The 23,772-nt window shown below is 41.9% G+C and overlaps 1 protein-coding gene across 2 annotated transcripts in view; it reads right to left on the bottom strand.

Annotated features, from left to right (window-relative positions):
• Nucleotide 1: 1 nt before the first annotated feature.
• LOC104323175 (neural-cadherin) overlaps nucleotides 2–23,772 on the bottom strand; it is a 56,320-nt gene continuing 32,549 nt past the window's right edge. The window contains exons 15-33 of one of the 2 annotated variants that reach the window (XM_069779697.1): nucleotides 23,191–23,377; nucleotides 22,888–23,031; nucleotides 20,875–21,158; nucleotides 18,267–19,884; nucleotides 15,644–15,737; nucleotides 14,675–14,859; nucleotides 13,835–14,067; nucleotides 12,553–12,830; nucleotides 10,778–10,992; nucleotides 10,360–10,491; nucleotides 9,405–9,528; nucleotides 9,144–9,276; nucleotides 8,881–9,061; nucleotides 5,891–6,057; nucleotides 4,955–5,219; nucleotides 3,981–4,161; nucleotides 2,368–2,621; nucleotides 1,292–1,446; nucleotides 2–871 (exon numbers count right to left, since the gene is read on the bottom strand). In XM_069779697.1, coding sequence (XP_069635798.1) covers nucleotides 470–871; nucleotides 1,292–1,446; nucleotides 2,368–2,621; nucleotides 3,981–4,161; nucleotides 4,955–5,219; nucleotides 5,891–6,057; nucleotides 8,881–9,061; nucleotides 9,144–9,276; nucleotides 9,405–9,528; nucleotides 10,360–10,491; nucleotides 10,778–10,992; nucleotides 12,553–12,830; nucleotides 13,835–14,067; nucleotides 14,675–14,859; nucleotides 15,644–15,737; nucleotides 18,267–19,884; nucleotides 20,875–21,158; nucleotides 22,888–23,031; nucleotides 23,191–23,377 — 5,232 coding nt within the window. In that variant the 3' untranslated portion in view covers nucleotides 2–469. Of the gene's footprint in view, nucleotides 872–1,291; nucleotides 1,447–1,677; nucleotides 1,736–2,367; nucleotides 2,622–3,980; nucleotides 4,162–4,954; nucleotides 5,220–5,890; nucleotides 6,058–8,880; nucleotides 9,062–9,143; nucleotides 9,277–9,404; nucleotides 9,529–10,359; nucleotides 10,492–10,777; nucleotides 10,993–12,552; nucleotides 12,831–13,834; nucleotides 14,068–14,674; nucleotides 14,860–15,643; nucleotides 15,738–18,266; nucleotides 19,885–20,874; nucleotides 21,159–22,887; nucleotides 23,032–23,190; nucleotides 23,378–23,772 lie in introns of those variants that run through there. The other variant, XM_069779698.1, reaches the window with a different exon arrangement.

Genomic DNA, 23,772 nt, shown 5'->3' with positions numbered 1-23,772 from the left:
AAATTTTAAATGTTTTATATTTAACATTTAAATAATTATTTCACAGTCTAAAATGAATGCAATTAAAAAAAAAATGCCATACCCATTGTTACCCACCTGATAGGATTCATATTAATACTAGGGAGAAAATAATTCAAGTTCTCGCATCCAGGATAATTCCAGTAAGTCACTGTGGTCTACACAAATAAAAAGGGATATTATAATGCTATTCTATGCAAATCCTACATTCCAAAGTTTTCAAGAAAATTCATGCTTTAAAAGTCTTTGCAATTCTACCATTAAATAACTGTGCAGTGCATATAAAAAGACCATTCAGATTATCACTCCTGGGAAAACTGAGTATATCATACTACTGTAACTAAAAACTTGCATCAAGTAAGTTACTTGATGTACCTTATATATAAAAAAGGGCATTTTTAAAAGTAGTGTCCATATGTCATGGTAATGTGTCAAGTTCCTTTAACTCTGGTTATAAATGTTCATTTGAGACCTTATAGAGTTCTTTAAGCTTGTCGAACTTTGACCCCCATTCTTGGAGGCAATCGTAATTTAGATCTTCATCACCACTAGTGGAGTCTAAGGAACTAAGGCTCCCTGCTAGAGAGCATTGCCCTTCTAAGCAGTAAAAATGAATAGTGTCAGCTGGAAGACTCTGTAGATCATTGTCTGCATCCCAGATGATTTGAGAAACATATTCCTTGAAGTCTGGGATGCTGGTAACAGCTGATGTTGATTGGTTTTGATGTGCATGTTTTGGGAGTGAGTCTCTTTTTTGGCCAGTGGGTGTCCTGGAGTGTGGAGCAGCTGCCCTCAAGGAGGAGTGGGGAATGGTATGGAGAGGTTTCTTCAGTTCAGCTATATCATAAGCATTCTGGAAAAAAAGAATGCAAATATCAGAGGGAAACAACAAAAAAGGAAACAGGTTCCAAAAAAATGTTTTAAAATTCAATGCAACACAAACTGGATTCTGTGAGTTTTCTACAAACTGAAGAAAAGAGAGGACCTAGTTCAGATCATACCAAATCCCCTTGCGTAATGATAGTGTTCAGCTAAAGCAAGAATGCTGTATCCAGAGCAGCCCCCTCAAAGGTGGCCACAGATGACCAGCATCGCGAAAGGTACAGAATGGGTTGAAATAGAAGCCTCCCACTCAAGAGTACTTCAGGGTTTTTGTTTTTTTTTTTTAAAAAAAAAGCCAATTGCATAAGGACAGTAAGTTAAATAAAAGGTCTGGGAAAGGAAGGTGAGGAGAGGTTAGATTTGCAAAGACTGGATTGAAGTTGCATCATACCTGGTCACGTTCTCCACCTCCTTCTTCATTGTAATTGAAGACATTTTCTCTAACATCCTCCCAACTTTCACGCTCTTCAGGAATGTGGTAAATTCCTCCTTTCCGAAACCCTGAACTTCCCCACTGACTCCACACCGTGTAGGAGACCAAGAGTGCTGGAAGAAATAAAGACACATATTTGTTATGTGACTTATGACAAAGTATGATGCATGATAAACAAGTAGATACATGACTCCTGAGACATTAAATCAACTCTTAATTTGACAATCAAATTCCCAGGTAAGAAATGCGTAATTGTTAATATATAAACAACTTATATTCAGGAATGTAAAGAATCATCTATGTATATTACATCATAGACTTCATTAAAAGGGTATTTTACTTACCTAAAGGAATCCATTTAAATAGAAGGCATTTTGGCCAGTCTCTGGCCTTTCACCAATCCTGAGTAAATAAGATACCCAAAGTAAGTAAAACACTGTTTTAATGAAGGTTACAAGTGTAATATAATCATGGAGTCTCTACTATTCTGAGACGTGTATGCAATTTATCAATAGGAAAACAGTTTTATGGTGTTATTAACTTTTCAGCCAAAGTGCACCTGAAACTGGACACACTGCGAACATCTCTTTTTGCCTCACACTTTTAAGGAGGCTTGCCTGTCAAGGTCATAAACTTTCTAGAGAAAGATCTCTTCCTTCTTAATACATGAACAGCAGGTACTAGCTGTAGGTCCTACCTATTACAAATGTAAGGGCTCAGGGCAGGTGAGAGTTTCAGATGGTTGTGGCTGCACACAGATTTGCACGCACAGATGGAAAGCTCTTACTTAAGAAGAACTGAAAATAAGTGATTCTGAAAGAGAGAAGTCCTAAATTTGCTTGAACTGGCTTCAAAGCAACTAAACTGTAACGATGTGCTGATGCCTGTCCCTTAGCATCCTCAAATGAACTCCCAACTCGTGATCTCCAGAAAAAGTGAAACACTGATCACAACATCCAAGGGTAAAGTAGACTTGATTAAATGGAGCAAGGTACAAGATTAAAAAGAAAGAAAAAAGGGACTGGTGTTCCTACCTAGGAAGACAAGGAGGCACATGCTGATTGCCAGAATAGAGCCAGAGCTGAGTCCAACGGGTCTTCCAGCCTTCACCTGGCTGATTTCACACCATCTTCCCTTGTAACCTTCAGGGCACTGGCAGATAGTCTTGTCTTGGGATTGAGCCACACAGGTACCCCCATTCCTACAGGTCCAGTGTCCACAAGGTGATGAGGTACAGTGTCTGAGCCCTGTAAGGTTGTCAGTCACTTCTACTTTCCCAGCTGGACACCTGAACAACAAAAGCAGAACATATCTTTTAGGCAAGCAAAGCACCTGGTGGTGGTGTCTTGTGCAAAGTTTGTTACTATTTCTTTAAAGCTGATAACTAAAGTCTTTTCAAGCAGATCACAAATTCACACTGAGAGTATGAAATACATGTAAAGTCTAACATAGTGAGCTAGCAGGCTTATGAAAACATGAATATATGTTCTGCTTTCCCTATCCAGAAGATATGCAGAAGAGCTTCATTCCTTCTTTAAAAAAGGGATCCATCAGCTTCTGAACAGACTAACCCTTTTTCTACAGATGTGTTCAAAACCCCTAGAAAGAAATGGAATGGGAAAAGGGCTAGCAAGCACTTAGTATAAGCTTTATAATGTTCACTTGGACCTTTGGGAGAGATGTCATTGACCTCCTCAGAATGACCCATCTTGTCTTTTAGGACTGCAGAGAAAGCGATTTCTTCTGATATGTAATTGGAGAGGCCATGGAAGAATACTGTGAGGGCACAGACCGGCTTTCTGCAGTCCAAAGAAGAAATACTAGTGAATAAATGGAAGAGCCTTCATATTGTTCTTTCACAAGTAGACCAAAGAAAAGAGTGTCCCAAGGCACACTTAAGACCATCTCACAGCCTCTTTCAGCAATGAATCACCAGGCCTCAGAAGTGCCAAATTTTGGCTGAAATTAAAGAATTCCAGTGGCTCTTTCTCCCAGTCCTGCACATATGTATGTTTGGTTTTTTTAACAGAAATGCCTATATTTTGATTTCCATATTTTAATACAAATTTTGAAAATTTTCTTTAAAGAGTGGATCTTCTCCAAGGAACTAACTGTGTAGGATACCAGCTGGTAGACTTTGGTTCTGACCCTGGGCAGCCAATTTTAGAATCGAGTTTTGTGACAGTCTCATTTTGAAAGTCTCATTGTTTCATAGAAAGTATGATTAATTTTAACTTCTTTACAAAAAATATAAGTAAATATATATTGTATATGCAATATGTATTTATACATATATATATACATGCACTATATATGCTATATAAGAATATATGTATTTTCACACAGAGGAGAGATCAACGCTTTTGCAATCCACCTTTTATCAAAGGGAATTTCACTTCCTCACTGGCCTGTGATCTTCTCACCATGGAAAAAATGGTGGAGTAAATAGGTTCTATATCAGACTTGCAGGAAAAGGCAAGTGTGGTCCATGATGGGAGATGGAATGAAGAGAAGGATTTGTCCTTGGGATGCCCCTCTCTGGCCAGCAGCAGCAGGAATTTTCACTGTTAGAAGCAAATTGCCTGAACTAAGGTGGAAAGAAAGAGCTTCCCAACCCGCCCTGTATGAAAACAAAAGCATAATGTACCGGCACTCATATTTTCTCCACAGGTCTACACAAAGGAAAGGGCTGTAACAGGGCTGGCTGCTGCAGGCACTGGAATGGCATCCCATCGTGACACCTTGCCGCCTCAGAATTAAGCCAAACTCTGTGCTTTTGCCTTCCACGAGAAGCGGCTGACCATTCAGCTGGACATCACGCATACAACCTGTATCAAAGCAAGGGAGTATACAGAGAAATACATTGAGTTAGCAACTTCCCCACCTCAAGCCTTGCCCCCAACACATATGCAGGAGACCTTACAGCATTGTAGAAAACTTAAAACATTTTAAAAAAAGATCATTATACTGCTTATCAGTTTTATTTTAGAAGAGCTACAGGACATGTGCCTATGTGCTCTGGCCCATCTACAGATCAACAATGCTTTTCCAGGACAGCTTGGCTGTACCAATGCATCAGTTTAGCAGAACTGTGCTATGAACCAGAACAGCTCCACTAAATTAATCTAGATTTAAAATATAATCTTATAAGTGGGGCTGAATGAGAAACAACAGAATGGAAAAAGCTGTCTTCTTGTTGAGCTACAATCTCAAAGTCCCAGCACCCCACCCCAGGAAATGGAGACAGCAGTATGAACTGCCTTGCAAATCCTTCTCCTCCTACCAGGAGGTGTTGTGTCTGTTCCTTAAACCCTTCCAAGGCAAAAAGGGAGTGAAGATTGCAGCATGAGTTCTCTGCTTGGGGCCTTTGGCAAGGGAAGTAAAAATCTGAAGTGCTCTTTTTTCGTATCTACAGGAAATCTCACATCGTCACTAGGATACAATGGCAAACAGAGAGCAGAACATTGGCTCTGAATTCCCTAGAAGAGGAGGTGGTATTATTTCATGGGCATAGTAGTCTTCATGGGAATTCTTACCTGGGTTTTAGACTCTCCAATACACTCAAAGATGCCACTTTTAGACTTTAATTCCCTCCTTTTAGGAACCTGTCATATCACTTACCTTGGAAATCACTCTCTGAATGATTGGGAAGGTGGTTTCCTAGCACAATGCTTGCCCAATCCATTTCAAACCATCTATTCGTACCCAAGACAGAGGTCACTTCTTGATCACCTCCACCACTGTTAACACGCAGGGTAAACTCATTGTTGTAGCGCTCCATGGTCAGAAGAACCCACTGGCCATTGTTTATACGTAATGTCCTCATTCTCAGAGAATGATTTTTGTCCCCCAAGCTGAAGTTAACGCTGAAGAAACCCTCAACCACCTAGAGGAAGATGATTAATATCTTTAATAACAGAAATGCACTTCTAAATGTTATTACACAGTCATGCCTCAGGAAATGGACCCCAGTTTTTAAAATGAAAATGGCACTCTTGTTTTTAAGTGCTTTATTCCCAGATAAAAATTACCACAGGAAAACTGCAGTTCCAGGAATTATCAACTCTTTTCTTTATGGGCCACTCTTCTAACTCACATGAACCTTTTTATCAGTCTTGTTCCTACTGATGTCTACCTCTAAGTCTTCCCAGCTGACCCTCCTGTTACAACTGGAATAATTAGCCTCTGTCTAGCTAATATAATCCAGACAGGTTTTTGCAGCAGCAACAAAAATGTACAGACAAGTATTATAGCCAGAGACAGACAGAAGCAAAGGGAAAAGGCAAACAGGACAAAACAATCTTCCCCATTCATGTGTATCACATGCACTCACCTGTACATTTTGCTGGCAGTGAAACAACTAGAATCTATGCTATGAAAGGGTAATGCTGAGAAGGACAACACAAATGAGAGTAGTTACCCTCATGTGGAGAATTCTTGCTCTTTATTACATTACAGAATAGGTGTCCTTAATCGGAAACTGCATCTTTTTCTTTTACTAGGGTACTCCATGACAAATTAAGAGCACTGAAGCAGAATGGCTTTTGGACTGCTCACCTCCAGTTGGATGTATCCATTCCCATCTGCAGAGGACAAGCTGAGAAGGGTGCTGTGGGAGATACGGGTGCGGACCATCAGCTGAATCTGAGTGCTGTGAGTGCTGAGGATGCTTCTCAGCTCATAATGGATCCAACTGTCCCTTCCAAAAGCCCATTCTGGAAGAACTAAGCACAACATACACAAAACCAAAGTGAAAATCTGAGAAATTACTGCTCCTTCAGATCTCTACTGCTCGAGAATTAACCAGTTCTGAATGTCAGAGTTTGAATTCTTAAGAAACTTTGGCAACGTAATGAAGCATCATGGAAAGCATCCCCTCTCTGCCAAGGGAATTAAGGGAAAAAGAACAAATCAAGGATATAGAATTTAGGCAGGAAAGGGACAATTAGATACGGTCTCTAACATTCTGCCTGTCACAAGCAATGTGTTCTACCCAATCACACCTACACTGAGCCCAATAACTTTTTTTTTTTAAGATCTGAAACATATCTTCCAGTAAAATAGTTGTTATTGATCTGAAGACAAAAAAAAAGATAATCTAATGTTTCTTTCAGTAGCTTAGTCCTGTGGTTAGTAACCTCACTGTTAGAAAATATGCACTTTACTTCCCATTTCAGTTGGCACAAGAGAAAACCTCAGGGCAGGCAAAGTCATGTGTTTTGTTTTTTTTAATTGCAAAGAGAGATTAAGCCAGTGTTTATTATTTTAACTAGGGAAAATGCACTGAAGTTAATTCTTTCCCCATCATTCTGGGGAATCTATCTGAGAATTGTCCAGCAGAGAGTTTGATGAAGTTGCACTGCACACTTCCGTGGAAATCAAAAACCACTAAAACACTCAGACCCTGGTGCTCTTAGGCAGCAGGCACCCATTCTAGTCTCACTACCTGACAGCAATCCTAGATTTTCTTGTTCTGGGCACAGCTTAGTTGAAAAAAGAAGTTTCCTCTTACCAAATAAAGACATAGTCCAAGTTAGTTACTAGACAGGAAGAATGCTGGGTCAGCAATGGCTAATCTGAGGTCAGTGTCACACAAGTAGAAATCCAAAGAGCACCCAGCTCATCCTGGGGCATTTAGTCTGGTTCCCAGGACATGAAATATCAAATGATCAAGAGACTTTGTTTCCTCTCACTGTTTCTCCTCTTTCTTTTCTTTCTCGAAGCATGTTTTCTTTTCTCCTCTAGCTTATTCCCCTCATATTATTCTTCGTAACCCACTGTTCTCTCTTGTTCACCATCCCTGCAGCTACAGGCTCTAACTGATGAGCAGGGATGGCTTTTCTTGGGACACTGCAGTGACTCCTGTCCCCAGCTGTCTGCTCCTTGCTGTGACCACGGCTCAGCCGTTCATAAAGCACCAGCTGAACACCAGCATTTTGCAGCCCAATATATTAGAAGAAGCTGGAACCAATCAAAGTTTTCCTATTACATCCGGATATGACTTATGGATTTCGAGTAATTACTTTCTGAGCATTTGGTTTGTCCCACAGTGGTGAAGGGTAGGAGCCAATACAGCAGTTGGGCTTGTGAACCAGCATCCCAAGATGATGCAAAACAGAATAAGATATAAAGCTAGGCAGATGTTTATAAACCAGTATCATCTGTCTGCAAAACATTAATACAAATAACTGAACTATATTAACCATTTCTGTGGTCATTATAAACATGTTAAACAGTGAAGGCTTCAGGCCTAGAGCGTGCCAATTACAATTCCAGTCCTCACCCCACTGGACAGACAGAGCTTCTGCTGAGTAATTTACTGTCACATCTTTTAAGTCTTGTGTGGCAGATGGAAAAAGGAAGAGAGGGTCTGGCTTTATTATTGTTCTGTACACAAGAAAGAAAAGTAAGCACACTGAGCTGAAAGGATGTGTGTAATACATCACCAGTCCTGTCTATTAATCACAGCACATTGACTCAACACTACCTCACCTGTGCTCCTTCCCAACTGCTCACTGCTGCTCATCCTCACCTGTAGCTCCTTCAAACTACAGGACTGAGGGGGCTAAGTCTCTTCCAACACTACACAAAGCCCCAAAGTTATGGGGCACTGGTGCTCATTATAGACTGTTATGATCAATCCCATCATTTGTACCTTGTGCATAGAGGGAGAAGGCAGACACAGGGCAGGAAAGGTCCCAATAAACACCTGTAACTCTCTTCTGATTTCTGCTTCAGAGAAATAGCTGCTGAAGGTATTAAGATAGGGAGGACAGAGCCAAGTTCAAGTGTGTCCCCCCTGTACTCTGAACATGACTGTGGGCTACTGGAAGTTAAATAATTTATTTCCTAAATTTTTAAATTGTGTTAAGATTTTGCACTTTCTTACTGTGTCTCTGAGGTTGTCATCATCCACCCTTGCATGCCTTTGTTCTCTGATACATGTTTCATGCTGATTTTTGTACAGGATAACACATTTGCTGGAACCAGCCTGATATTATGTCCTCACATGCACCCACTGCTGTGGTCTAGGGGCATTGCACAATCTTCAATTCATTCCAGTGACAGAGGCAAATGGAATTATCTGCATTTTACGGATGGAAAATTGGGCCTGAGGATTTGAGGGTTGTCCCCCAGGTTTTGCAGAGAGAACCTCATCACTCTTATAACTGCTGCAAGATGACAAATAGTACCATGTTCATTAAACTATGTTTTGTGATCAGTATGATCAGAGGAAAAAGGCACAATGCAGAATGTTTCACCACTGAGAAATAAGATGCTGTGATGAAAAGGACAAAACAACCCATCTGACCACTTGCCTCCCCCACAAAGTAAAGCAGGTCTCAACAAGACCCTCATCTGTGACATTATCTTTATTCAACAAGAGTTAGAAGGATATTTACATTGCTGCAGATCTAAATCACTCCCAGCGTACAGCATGGTCTTACTAGGCTACTCAGTTCAAAGTCGTGGCAAATTTAGAGCATTATGTTTGATGCTGCTCCCACAGATCCTCACCATGAATTTCTCCCTAGAACTTGCAGTACCTTTTTCACACACTGGTCCAGCATATCCTGGGGAACAGTCACAGCGAAAGAAATCCCAGCCACCAACACACTTGCCATGGGCGCCACAGGAGGCCATCCCACCACTCTGACACATTTCATCCATAGGGACACAGCCAGGAGCGCTGTTCAAGGACTCTGCAGGGTGCTCTAAATCGTAGACCTGGAAAAGGACAAAGAGAAGCATCACATCAGGTGCCTACAGTTAACAGCAGCAAACCCAAGACTGGTCTTAGTAGCCGTACCTTACTATCAACAACGACATTGCGTATGCAGCCAACAAACCCTCTGAAGTGCCTTTGTGAATCGTGGTAAGGCACAGTCTTCTTAACTCCACCCAGCTGCAGGGGCTGATGGCCACTGAAGAGCCTACTCATGCTGAAGGGAAGGAAGGGAAAGAAAGAATTAGTGGCATGCAAAATACGGCAACTTGGCTGATACTTTTCCCCCTCTTTTTCCTTAGCTCTTTTGAGTAATTATATTTCTAGTTCTTGGGGTTTTTTTACCTTTGAGATCCCACAGTCTCTCCAGAGGCTTCACAGGCAGACAGATCCATTTGGGAGATCTTCTTAATGACACTGTCATTGTCTCCAACTGAGATATTCACGCAGTGGTCAAGAATCAGCTTCACTTTCTAGAGAAAGGCATTATTTAAAACAGTTACATCCAGAGATGTGCATATATTTTAATTACACATTTTCTTTCACTTAGCAGAAGGGGGAAGTAACTAGCAATTACAGTGCAGGAAACTTTATTAAAATAATAAAACACTTCCTCATACTAATCTGGAAGGTTATTGCATGTGGCGTATAACTAAGGAGCCACACAAAAGAAAGATCTGACTCTACCATGACCATGCCAAGTCACTGACATGACAGAGGGAAGATGGGATTTTCTTGGAGTTTTCTGCCAAATCAGAACCCAGAGAGACAATCTAGCAGAGCAGACGGTCTGCCAGGCTCCCCATCCCAGATCCTGACATGCCCCCCAGCTTGTCTTATGCAGGAGAGGAAGGGGGATCCTAGCAGATGCATTCACCAGTGTTACATCAGCAAGATGTTCCCCTTACACAAATGCATATCTACGTCATTTGTGCTGCGTGTCTAAAGTCACTTGGTGGGGCCGGGTTTCCTGCTGAGAGAAATTAAGAATATTTTACTCCATCAGTCCAGGAAGCATTTAGCCTCTGGATTATCACAGCTCTGTAGTCTAAGTGATAGATAGGATCATTAAACAAAGAAAATAGCAGGGCCAGTTTCAAAATTGGATTGGGCTTCTCCAGGCCCTGTTCTGCTTTACTGCTTCAAGACTAAGGGGACGTCTGAGCTGACAAACTTCAATCCCTGCTGTTGCAGAGATGACAAAAGACTGATTGATAGAAGAGCTCTACAGAAGGAAGAATTTGGAAGGAATAACTAAGTACATGAATTAACACTTCCACAGGATTGTCCATATTTACACTTGCCTTTCCATCATTTATAATTTTAATATTGTGCCATTGGCGATCTGCAACATTAACTTTTCGTGACAGCTGCAGGAAAAGCTCACCAGAGCTGTGGCTCACAGTCAGCGACGGGACACCACCAGAGAGCTCTGCAAAGGAGAGACTCTTATTGGATATGCATTAACCATGTTCCCACTCAAACTCAGTTGAAACGACTGCTGCAGTTAGATTTTAGTTGGAGGAGTTCTTTAGACAGCTTAAAATAATACAGCTTCTAACACAGTGACACAGGATACAAACTGGGCACACAGGCAAATTGTTCAGCATTCTCCAAAAGTAACTTTCTCAATATTTTTTTTTAAAAACCCTATCAACTGTAAGTAGAATCTCACCTTCACACAAGCACAAAGAATGAATACTCTTTAAGGTGCTAACCTAAAGCCAGGAAATCTTCCTGTTCTCCAGGCTGCCCTCGTGCCACTGGTCCATGGTACAGCAGAAGGCCATCGGCGACTTCAGTGATAAACTCTAAGGAGATGCGGCTCTCAAAGCAAGGCTTAAGAGGAGGGAACCAGGCATAACCGTGGCCTCTGAAGCTGTGTTTTGTCTGCTGGCAGTCTGGTCCATGGAAATTTGCAGAACATTTGCATCTATTAAATAAATAAATAAAAGCAAAAATCCACCATCCAAGCAGAAATCGCGAAGGGCTCTTACCACAGCAGGATTCTCCACTTAAAACACAGGAGCCCATGTTGCCTAGGCCATAGCGCAAGTTAAGCACTAGCAATGCTCATGTCAAAAAATGTTCCCTATTGACTGGTTTGTACAAACACAATTTAGCTTTAATTCTAAATGAAAATATGTCTATGCAAGAATATTCTGTGAATAAATGATGGAGCTGTTGTAATATACAAAGCACATGAAAACCTCTAATCTCTTCAGCAAAAAAAAGGAACCCGCTTTTCACTAGGTTTAGTTATCAGCTTGTTTAAAGACTTTATAATGTTGACAGGGAAAGCAAAGAAATCATAGAATCATAGAATACCAGGCTGGAAGGACCTCAAGGATCATCTGGTCCAAACTTTCTTGACAAAAGCACAGTCTAGACAAGATGGCTCAGCACCCTGTCCAGCTGAATCTTAGAAGTGTCCAATGTTGGGGAATCCCCCACTTCCATGGGGAGATTATTCCAATAGCTGATTGTTCTCATTGTGAAAAATTTTCCTCGTGTCCAATTGGAATCTCCCCAGAAGGGTTTGGGAAGGTAATATCACCCAGAAAAAGTGAAAAGAGGTGTGACAGTCGTAGAACTTGACATCTTCACTCTTATTGCAAGCTACTTGCTGGTCTATTTCCTTTGCACTACCAAAAATAGATGCTTGGGGTTTTTTTCCTTAATACTCTGGGGATTCTGTAGAAAAGAGTAATCACAGCATGACAATAACAAAACCTGTAAGGGGGAAACCAAAGGAGCAACAGAAATGGGCAGGAGGACAGGAAGGGAGACCAGCTGGGCCCCTCTTAGTTTCTGCTTCCCATAGATTGCTAGTACCTACAGAGAGCAGAATGGCAGGGGTAGGATGCAGAAAAAAATCACTCACAAAACTACTGAAAATGGAGCAGAAGCAAAGAAACCTCAGACTTGAGCAAATGATATGTGGCAGAGCCTACCAAGGGTTTCTGGGCAGCAAAATTTCCCTGGTTGATTACATCTGAGCAGCAATGTCAGACTCGGATCTTTACCATGACCAGGGTTTCTGCAGCTTCAGTCTGAGTCCAGTCACCCCTATCAAGGGTGCTCAGAAGAGGCTGGCCAGTTGTTTCTGCTTTCCAATGTTGGGATGACCATTTTTAAGCAAACACGCCTAAGGCTTGCCTTCTGGAAGGGGACCAGGCTCATTCTGAGCCTGTGATTAAAACGTTTAACAGCATTAAGGTAGGCTGCACAAAATAAGAGCATTTTGCAGGGTGGCATTCGTGGAACCAGTGCAGCCTGCAAACTTCCCAAGGTTTTTCCAGAGACTATGACAAACCTAAGTACTTACCTGAAAATAGAGGTTTGTTTGCAAGACCTGTCCATGAAGTATAACAAAACTCAGGTCTGCCACAGTGAGAGGACATGCAATGATACCTCCTCAAGCTTCCAGTCGTCCTTCCTACAGACTGAACTAGAAGCATTTTGTTTGGACAGCAGACAAAGCTTTACCAACCTGTAGCCCAAGTCAGTATCCACACATGTGCCACCATTGAGACAAGGGTTTGTCTGGTATGAGGAGCAGGAGAGATGAGGACTCTCCCGAGCTGCACAGCCACACAGGGCATGATTCAGGACTGTCACAGACACCAGCGAAATGCTTCCAGCTGTGGTTATTGTTGGCACACGACTCTGTTCATGCTTGCTGAGGCATCCGCTGCTATGAGTGCAGTTTGCAGTCACGCATTCATCAATGCCAATCTGGGTGATATTTATATCTAAGATGTTTTCCAGCTGTGGAGAACAATTAGTTGCATTCATCTAACTTTTCCACAGAAAGGAAACTCACAAATGAGAGCAATGAAAAGCCCAAGTCTTATTTATTTTCAAAACTGGTTGCTGTACCACTTCCTTCCAACATCTACCTCACCCTAACCAGCCAAAGGCAGTTCAGCCTGGCATCTGTTAAGGCCAAAGCTTTGGTATAAATCAATTATAGCATGAGTAAGCACTTAGATGACAAAATTATTGTCATATTCATCATAAGCTGAGTGGACAAATTTTAATCACTGATGGTTCTGATGGATTATTTACATAGCATCTGAGCTGTATTTTTAATTTGGACTTCTATCTTAAAAATACTGGGAAGGGTGGACAGGCATTGGGCAATGAAAAAATAACTTTTCTGGCAAGAGTGAGTTGGTACTGCAGCACTGATTCTAAACATAACTCTACCAACAGACACATTTCCAACAGAGCGAGTCATTTAACTCTTATCGATACTTCTTTTGCAAGAGGGGCATCAACTTTACTAAATTGTCAATGCACATTTCCAACCTGGTTTTCCACTGGAGAGTGGTTATTTTACTGCTTTGTCCTCTTAACTCAGAAAGTTGGAACTTTTGACTGGTTTGTGAGTTTCAGCTACAGAACATTTCTCTGTAGAGGACTAAAAATTGAAACATTAAGACACCACGTAGAAAGGCAACAGCCAAACACAGTCTTTATACAGAGTTTCACAGTCTTTTCAATAGGAAAAATATGTTCACATTCCTAAAAGCTCATTGTGTTTCGGTGACTTAATATGTATTTATAGGCTGGCTTTCAAAACATTGGTATTTGAAACTTTTAGTATAAGCGCTAAAGGACTGTTTGACTTTATTGATTAAAACTATCCATTTTTCTCACACATTACTCCCTCAGTCATTCTAAGTATGCGCATTCACTAGGCAATGGATATTATCTGAATAGACACAAAGAGAAGATGCTGTGGTTTCATATGTAGTATGGGTACTTACCCATGCTCTGGAGGCTGCTACATTGCCATTAAGTTTTTCTGCTTTATAATAAGGTGGACCATAAACTGCAAACCAAACATCAACCCCTCGGGTTTGACTTGGGCTTTTTAATACACTGAAAATGTGAACATTTTCCAGTTGGACTGATATAATTTCTGAAAGCAGCTTCTTCATCTGGTAGTATTTACTCTGTTTTTCAGGGGATTGGGATATGAACTCCTCTGGAGTGATATCTGTAATAGAAGTTAAAAACCTGACAAACACATATCTTGCAACTGCTGTAGCAATAAAAGAGAGGACCACCACAGAATAAATATTAAGGTTGCAGAAAATGGACTGAACTGCAAAGTCAGGAGTATTTTCATTTTTAGGTTCTGAAATTTTCCATGCTGCCTTCTGCTCAGGGTTTGTGTTCTGAAGCTTTTTGACTCTTAATAATTTCTTGGTTTTGTTCTTTTAAATCAGAAACATGTTTAAGAAGATTTTACTTTTCCACAAATATTGAAACAATTTGGTGAATTTCAAGCAGACACATGTTCAAATAAAGTTTTTTTCTGAAATATAAATTGCTGTTTTGTTAAAAAGTTGGTGTAGAAATCCTTCATGTCTGTATTCTGCATCAGACAAGCATTTCTTGCTGTCTTTTTTCTCCATAGATGCTCCTTCACACGCAGTGTCAGAGGACCATGCAAACAAAGATGCATTTTCAAACCCTTACCTAGAAAACTGTTAACTCCCATCCCATGTCTAAGAGCATTAGAATTCTAAGTAACACAGCAGTAACATTAAACAGGTAGATTTCAGTATTATGATCCTAACATACCTCATCACATTGCTTACCTTTTATTCGTATAGAACCAGCATTATGGAGGGCATCATCTTTGATTTCCTTCACTATAACCTTTACGGTTGAGACAACATCTGGCCAGACTCCGTCAATGACTCGAACTCTTATGTTGTATGTTCCTGGTGGGGTTCCTTCTTTAATAGTCAGCAAACCTGAGTTACCATTAAGGATAAAGTACCTGTAATAAGAGTTAAGCCAAGGAACAAGCTATGAGAAGTTCAAAAGCTAAGTAGTAATTATCACGTCTGATGGTTTTTCTGATCCACTTTATTTTGGGAAAGCTATCAAAGAAAGCAGATGTGCTCCCTCATGAAGGGACAGAGCAGAACAGAACTTTTTTGCATTGCCTTCTGTTGCCTCCTAATGACTCTTCACCAGTATATTAAGAATGTTTCTTCCTGCTTCTATGCCATATTAACTGAGTGGGAAGACTCAGGCTACTGTAGTCATAACTTTGGAAACACTGCAAACTCCTAGTTTAGATACATTCATGGAGAGTGACACCTCTGTCAAAACCTCCAAATGGCACATGTACATCTCAACCCTGGTCACAATCCAGACACCTTGGTGTGAATACCTCCAATACAAATAAGGTCTTAAAACCAGTGATGACATGGAAACACCAGCTCGCTAGGAGCCTGGCTGAAGGAGGATGGAAGTTAGTGGGTATTTTTTCTGTAGTGGCTCACTGATACTGATTATGGATATGACTGTGAACAGGAATTCAGAATGGTATTCTAGCCCATCAGGCAATGGGAAGCAGACTGGTTTGGCATGCAGCATTATTTACTGCAGCCTACCACTCAGAAGGGCTTTTGGAGAGCTACACGCAAGCATCTAACCAACAAAATGCTTTTGCACACTTGTTTTCAAAAAAAGGTGGTTTAAATACTTTTTATGGTTTTGTCTGTGGACAAATTTTCCATACATTTCACCCAACTCCCATTTTTCTCTCTGAATACCTTGATGTTTTCCCTTCAAATTGGTAGATTTTGCGATCCCAATCGTCATCATCAGGGGCATGGACCTGGCCCAGTACAGTTGTGGGGAGGATACCTAAAACAATGTAGCATATAAGTGGCACAGTCGGACCTCTCACACATACACAAACAGGTTGGCCATTCAAGTTTTACTAGTTTGTCTTAAGTCTAAAACCTCTATGAAAATAGTTGTGATAGTTCTTGAGAGAAGATGTGCACCAGTTTGCAAATCGCACGTGTTGTCCTGCTTATCAGGTGTTTGCTGTATGGCTACATAGATTTAATTCAACAGGTGGCTGCAATGAAAAGCAATGGGAAGGAAAAAAGAAAAGCCACCTCTGAGGAAAGATGTAAGAGATATTCAAATTACTCATTTTCGCTATTTTGGCTGCAATATCCAACCAACTTACAGAGTGGTTTAGACAGGGATTGTGGTTTGGCAGGATAAACAACCAAAATGCTGACAGGGTTATAAAGGGCAAAAAACAATAGCAATTTGGAGGAAATTACAGCAAGATAGAGAGGCTGTCCAAAATACAGTAACCAGGCTTATTTTGGGTAGATGGTGAGACTTTGGGGTGAGATGGAAAGCAGCATGTATTCTGCTGGTTTTGCATCCTCTCAGCAAGGCTCACAAATTAGTATTTTTTTTTGTTTTACAAAAGCTATTTCTGAAGGAAAGGTCCACAGGTATCTGAATTCATAGATCTACTGAGTAAAGAATCAAGGATCACAAAGAAGAGGAAAAAATGTGGGACTTCACCTTTGTCGTGGTTTAAGCCCAGCTAGCAACTAGGCACCACACAGCCGCTCACTCACTCCCCTGCCTCCCAGTGGGGTGGGGAGGAGAATAAAAAAAAAAAAGGTAAAACACATGGGTTGAGATAAGAACGACTTAATGACTAAAGTAAAATAAAATGTAATACTAATAATAATACTAATAATTATGATGATGAAAAGGAATATAATAAAATAAAACAAAAAATAAAACCCAAGAAAAGACAAGTGATGCACAATGCCGTTGTTCACCACCCGCTGACTGATGCCTGAGCAGTGATCTGCTCCTCCTGGCCAACTCCCCCCATTTTATATACTGATCGTGACGTTCTATGGTATGGAATATCCCTTTGGCTAGTTTGGGTCAGCTGTCCTGGCCATGCTCCCTTCCAGCTTCTTGTACACCTACTTGCTGGCAGAGCATGGGAAACTAAAAAAATCCTTAACTTAGGATAAGCACTACTTAGCAGCCACTAAAACTTCAGTGTGTTATCAACATTATTCTCACACTAAATCCAAAACACACTGTACCAGCTACTGAGAAGAAAATTAACTCTATCCCAACCGAAACCAGGGCAACCTTGTGAAAGGGAACAGCACAAACCCTGACAACTGAGGGACTGCATGCAAAAAGGAGAGAAAACTGTACCTCTCCTGCAACTATGGCAACATTCATTGGATATTTTGCAGGAGACAGTATACAGGATGCCCTAGTATTTGACTGCCACATCATATGAATGTAACATAAAACATGATAGTAGCCTTCTGATTCTGTGTCTCCTTAATATTTTAAATAACCAAAGATCTGAAGACTTGAATAGTCCTTCCCAGAAATTAACAGTACAGATGAGTTTAATCTTTAAAGAAGCAACTAAAAGGGAATTCAGGCTTAATGAAAAGATCTGGTACTTAGGCTACAAGCAGAGCTTCTCAGCAGATAGCAACCAGACTTGGTTTCAACTTTACAATAAGCTGAACACAAGCTGCTGTTGTGAGCACACAACAGGCAGAACAACATTTCAGTACAAATAAATGTCAACAGCATCTACACAGTAGTTTCTAGTGTGCCCAGAACAGACAATCTATTTAACGTGCTATTGACCCACAGGATACACAGCAGAGTAGGAGAGGAAGGAATGACCTGAACCTACATGGTTGCAAGCGTCCCAAAGTGTTTTTACCTGTGTGGTTTATTTTGCTGTTGGGCTTATTATGTGGGGACACTGGATCACAAGAGAACTGCTAGCTAATTGCCAAAGCAAGAAGGGAAAGGTGGCTTCTCTTGCACTGCCTGCAGCCAACATTCACAGAAAATTCCCCCATAACAGCATTTGTCAGCTGAAGGCTTATATGAATGTCTCAGACAGTTTACACGAGTTCAGCTTAAGTGTATTCACTAAAACTGAACTCAGTCTGGAGGAGGAAAAAAAGGTTTAAAGTGGAGGAAGAAGGTTCTCAGCATTCAGACTCATCGCTTCTCAGCAACATCATGAATTTTGTTAATTTTTTTCCCCCTGAAATGTTAATGGTGCTGGAAAACTGCATCTAAAAACAAGAGACCATTACTCAAGTTTGATAGAAACATGCATATTAGCAGCCAGCTATGGTCTTCCTTCAAGGCTGGCTCAGTTTCTTCCACAAACCAAGTGGCCCGGAGTTCTGCGCCCCACACGCCTACTGCTTTCTGATGGGGCTTAAGCAAACTTCAGCAGCACCTCTACTAAGATCTTAGCTTATGTGAAACAGGATGGAGTCCTCCTGTGAATCTCACAGCTACTCCTTTCACCTTACTGTCACACTTGGAAGCAAGCATCAGGGAGTGATTTACCATCATAGCTGTAAATGAGACATTCCATGTAGCCAGCAGAATGCGGGTGGTCATTTTGGTCCCCAATATTCACGGTCAGTGTGTTAGTGGAGCTCATTGGCGGGATCCCGCTGTCTGTGATCAGGACGGGCAGGTAGAACACCTTGTGCACTTCCCTGTCAAAGGTACGCAGCGCAGTGAGCAAGGCACTTCCATTGTGTAAGTCCTGCAAATTGAAGTTAGTCAGACTATCGAAATCACTGAGAAGGTGAAAGGAGAAAGGTGCTCCGTTAGCAGCAGTGTCTCGGTCCTTAGCGTACAGCAATGTAGAGGTCTCATTCATTTGGACGACTTGTGGAGAAGCTGTGTTTTCCCAGACCACTGGGTTATAATGAGCCTCAAACTCTGGCCCGTTGTCATTTACATCCTGCAGAGTCACTAAAACAGTGGCACTGCCAGTCAGAGGGGGCTGCCCCGTATCAGTGGCAATGACAATGAGTTGGTACTGTGTCACTGTCTCATGATCCAGCAGTCCTGCAACCATCACCCACCCATCACTAGCCACAGAGAACTGGCCATCTGGGTCAGACTTGTTTAGCAGGTGGAAAGAAAACCTTCCGTTCAGGCCAGAATCCAAGTCAACAGCAGAAACCTGAACAACTTTGGTGCCAACTGGTGCGTCTTCCCCCAGCGCAGCCACTTCATAGAACTGGGGATAGAAGACAGGAGCGTGGTCATTGGAGTCCTCCACATAGATCACGCAGTGAGCGATGCTGAAGAAATCCATGTCCTCTGCTTTCACAGTCAGATTGAACACTCTCTCATGAGGCTTCTCAAAGTCAATTCGCTTTCGTAGCCGGATAAACCCACAGTTGTTGACTTCATCTGTCTCTATGGAGAACTTGCGGTCGTTGTCCCCATCAAGGATGCTGAATGTCACCATGGCATTTTCTCCCTCATCTCTGTCCACAGCAGACACCACTGCCACCTCAGTGTTAATACTCGCATTCTCAGAGACAAATGCCGTGTAGATCCTTTGCAGGAAGACTGGAGCATGATCGTTTACATCGGTCACCACAATAGTGGCGGTGCCTGTCCCAGTGAGCCCTCCTCCATCTCTGGCCTCAACCACTACTAGGTACTTGTCTTCCTTCTCCCGATCCAGGGACCCAAGCACTGTATAGATGGTGCCACTAACTGAGTCAATTGAGAACAAGTTCAGATTAATTTCATTTTGGACGTTCTGAATGATGCTGTATGTTAGCACAGCATTCATACCAGCCTTTGGGTCATCAAGGTCCACGGCTGTCATTTCCATGACAGGAGTGTCTGCCGGAGAATCCTCAGGGATGTGGCCCATGAAACAGCCATCCAACACACAGAGGAAAAGGGGTGCGTTGTCGTTCACATCCCTCACGTCTATGATCACATCTGCAAAGCCAGTCAGTCCCTCTCCACTCTCATCTGTTGCAAGAACAAGAAAGCGCCATGTTGATCGCTTCTCGCGGTCTAACCTTTTATTTGCACTGATCTCGCCTGTGTTCTCATTGATGCTGAATTCGTTACTGGCCCCCTGTCCGTGCAGGGAATAGTTAATGGCATTTTGATCAGCTGCTTGGTCGGGGTCTGTTGCAGAAACCTGGAACAAACCACAGCAGGTAAGTGTTTATGTAAAAGAAAAGGGGAAATCACTGCTCTTTTACTGATGGCAGTTGGTATGGTGCAGGCTAAATAAATAGCATGCATTTTAACAGCAAACGTCTATTGGTTTGAGTCATTCAGGTCAAGTACTCTTTCAATAAACATCATGCGTGGCCTAGAGAAACAAAAAGATCACGTTTAGACAGACCAATATATTCTACTTCCAAGTATACTTTGGAAAGAGGAAATAACTTCAGGAAGAACCAAGTGGAAGTAGTAACAGATGTGCTGAGCAAATGTTTCTTGTGAACTCTTTGGAGCTGGAATACAACAGCAAACAGGGATTGTTTCTCTCCAAGTGAATAGAAGGCTGCAAAAACAGGGTGGCCATGCATCCAAACTGATTATCAGCACAGGCCAGAGAGAACTCCCAGCTCCTGACTTGCACCCAAGGACTGTTTGGGAGACAGCCAGTTGGGCCAACCAAGCAATCCTCATGCCAGGGACTGTTCTAACAACAAAACAATGAAGATGATCGAGTTCCAGAGTCAAAGAACAATCCCTGGTAATGTTTATTTGGTAGTATAAATATAGCTAAAGAGTCTGTGACTGAAATACATGAGGTACATGCATGAGCCAACCCCACTATGCTTATACAGTTACTCAAAATACGCTAACTCTGCTTTGTAAAGGAAAGCCACCACGTTTTTCAACATATAGAATCATAGAATCATTTAGGTTGGAAAAGACCCTTAAGACCATCGAGTCCAACCGTTATTTATGCTGGTCAAGGGAGCAAGTCCACCACGCAAATTCAACCAGGTGTTCTTTATTCTCTTCTTTACAGAAAGTTGCTAGCTAAATCCTAATACCAGGGCTCACCCGCCCTAAAGAAACTATCTTTTTGGATTTGTGTGAATCTGTGAATGGATGGGATTGAGCTGAACAAAAAGTTGGGGTTTGCCCTGCTTTGAGCAAACTGCTTTACCTTTAGGACAAGTACAGGCAGATCTGTGAGCTCCTCGAAGACACTGCCCTGGTATTCATTCTGAGTGAAGACTGGTGCTTCGTCATTCTTATTGACAACATTGATGATGATAAGAGTGTGGTTTTCCCATTTTCCATCAGAAGCTACAAGACGGAGCTCGTAACGTTGTTCTTGTTCATAATCCAGAGGCTGAGCAATGAAGACAGTTCCAACCTCAGGTTCCACATCAAAAACCCCTTTCACATTTCCTGATGTGATCTGATACCTTAGTTTGGCATTGGCACCTACAAGAGAAGGTAAATGACCACTGCCTGTCCACTCTCTGAGCTCTGAATGCTCAATCCAGCTATACATGGTGGACATGTATCCAAGAGAAACCGTATTTGCCCAGACTGTTACAGTGTGGGGGGGGGAGATAAAACATAGACACAGCCACAAACAGAATGATCCATGCATGTAATTGGAAGGGTATGTGTATGGTAGATTGTGAGTTAGGTCTCCATTTATATTTACAAATATAATTTGCAGTCACAGACAAGCACCTGTTTATTGATAATGAAGGAATTGTGTGCCTTTAATTTATTGGCATTCATTTGCCAATAATAAAAAAGTAACATACTATTAAAATACTAGAAGCTATTTTTGCTCAATGTTTCCTAAGCCTCCCATTTCAAATGCCATTATTGCTTAAATATTTTTTTAACCACTGGATGGTGCTAAAATATAACAGAAGTCCTCTAGTTTGAGCAAGAATTCATCTCAGAAGACTATACCACCTGTACAACAGCAGTTGTTTGATTGATGCAAAACGCTTAGCAGCAACGACGACAAAATTGTTTGGTGCTTCATGTTTACTTTTTTGAAAAGGAAAAAAAATACATGACATTGCACTCCGGGATAGAAAGTCATTTCCCAAAATAAATAGGTGAACTGCTAGGCGTAGAAAGAACATTCAGCATTTTAAATTGTGAGTCAGCTGTGGATGAGAAGACTAGAGCAACATGGATGGCAAGAAAGTGAAAAGGCTGTGCTCGACATTAGTGCCTGGAAGAGCTTGGCTGCCTTTGCAGCATGAGTTTGAGCATCACTTGCTAGTCACTTTTGCCAAATTCTCTCAAGTGCAGCAGTCGGTTTGAAACGGCCTCTTTACTTCTCCATTGTGGGCACTAAGAGGCACAGGCATTACAGCCCTGCCATCGAAAGGAATGGTCAGCTCCCACCTGCTCCCAGCAACATGTTCCTCTGGTGCTCATTTGGGCTATGTCACCAATGCACCAGCTTGCCTTCTTTCTTTCAATGGGTTTGTTTTTCTCCAGCAGGTTGAGCTGGACCAACTCATAAAAGGAGCAAAAAAGCCACAGCAGAAGCAACGATGGGAACTGACTGATGGTGCATGCTGTTGGACTGGCTCAGCCCATCTGGTCTTGCCATACTGTAGGGGCAGTTTCACACCATCAGAGCTGATGTAAGTGTGAGCCCAAAAAGAAGGTCTGGCTTTCCCTTTTTTCCTGCTTTATTCCTGCCTTCTCCCTGCCTTCATTTCTGGCCATGTCAATCCCACATTTTCCACTGTTTGTCAGATTCTTCCACAAGCACATTCAACCCACTAACTCACCAAAAAGCACACAGGTTTGGTTTTCTTGCAATAGTAATAAGTAAAACTGACTCCCAGGGAGATCTGGAAAGCACCGGAGTCAGTGCAGAGCAAGAACATGCTCAGGAGTGAGTGAGTTTTTGTGTTACCTCTTGTGAAGTTACAGCAGGGTTGTGACTCCAGGTGATTTCATTCTGCCTCAAAGAGATTGCCAGCTAGCTTAACCTTTGCCTTGTGAACCTGAGCACCTAATAAAAAAAAATGCTCCCATCTGCCGAAAACTTCTCTCACTTTTAAAATGCTTGAAATGCTTAATCGTCTCCTGAATGCAGAGATTTGTTTGCCCATGAGGAAGCAGCCCTCCACACAACACCCAGTCATACTAAGAGGACTTAGAAAGACATGCAGGGTCCACTCACCCTCATCTTCATCATCTGCTGTTGCTGTCACAACAGGACTTCCAACATCCCTGTCCTCATCTATGCTGACCTCATACACTGACCGAGGAAACGCTGGAGCGTTGTCATTCACATCACTGACAAAAATCCTTACGTAGGCTGTGTCTAAGAAGGAGACGCAAGAGGAACATGCAGACTAGAAATGGCAGAGGTGGAATACCTTGTCGTATTCCAGACAGCTCACATACACCCCAAGTCTAGAAAACTCAAGGAACCCAATCTCTGATATCTTTTACCCAATATATTATTCCTTACTGGTTTTACCTGTGTTGGGCTGCCCATGAACACCAGGTCTAGCAGATTCTGAAGAGTCCTGAGACTGAACTTCAATCAAATAAGAGGCTCTTTTCTCTCTGTCAAAAGATGCATGGGTGGAAATAATTCCTGTCTCGGGCTCAATGGTGAAGAATTGGTAATCCTCACTAGCATCTTTCAATATTAAGTAGTGAACCTAAAAAGGAAATAGTTAAAAGAGGTTGCATTTTCCACTTCTATTTGTATGTCCAAGTGCTGTGACCTCCCCCTTCCCCAGCAGCCTCCTGGATCTGTCTGCAAAACAGCAACACTCTGAGAAAAGACAGTTCATCTGGACAGAATTTTTCTGGGTCTTTTGCCCATTTTGACATAATAAACCAGAATTCTCAAACAGAAGAACATCTGTACCAGTGATATCAAGGCCCATCAAGCCCAGTATCTAATGTCCAACAGTGGCCAGCAGGAGCAGTTAAAAAAGATCATGAATAACAGAAGGACAGAGAATGTATGGAATGACATCTTCCCTGGTGCCTCCCTAGCTTCTAGCAACCCACTGTGCTTCCGATCTCAAAAAAAATGGGGCTGAGAGTT

Source organism: Haliaeetus albicilla, chromosome 3, assembly GCF_947461875.1.
Source record: "Haliaeetus albicilla chromosome 3, bHalAlb1.1, whole genome shotgun sequence".
Lineage (NCBI taxonomy): Eukaryota > Metazoa > Chordata > Aves > Accipitriformes > Accipitridae > Haliaeetus > Haliaeetus albicilla.
This window is presented reverse-complemented; position numbering and strand designations above follow the sequence as displayed.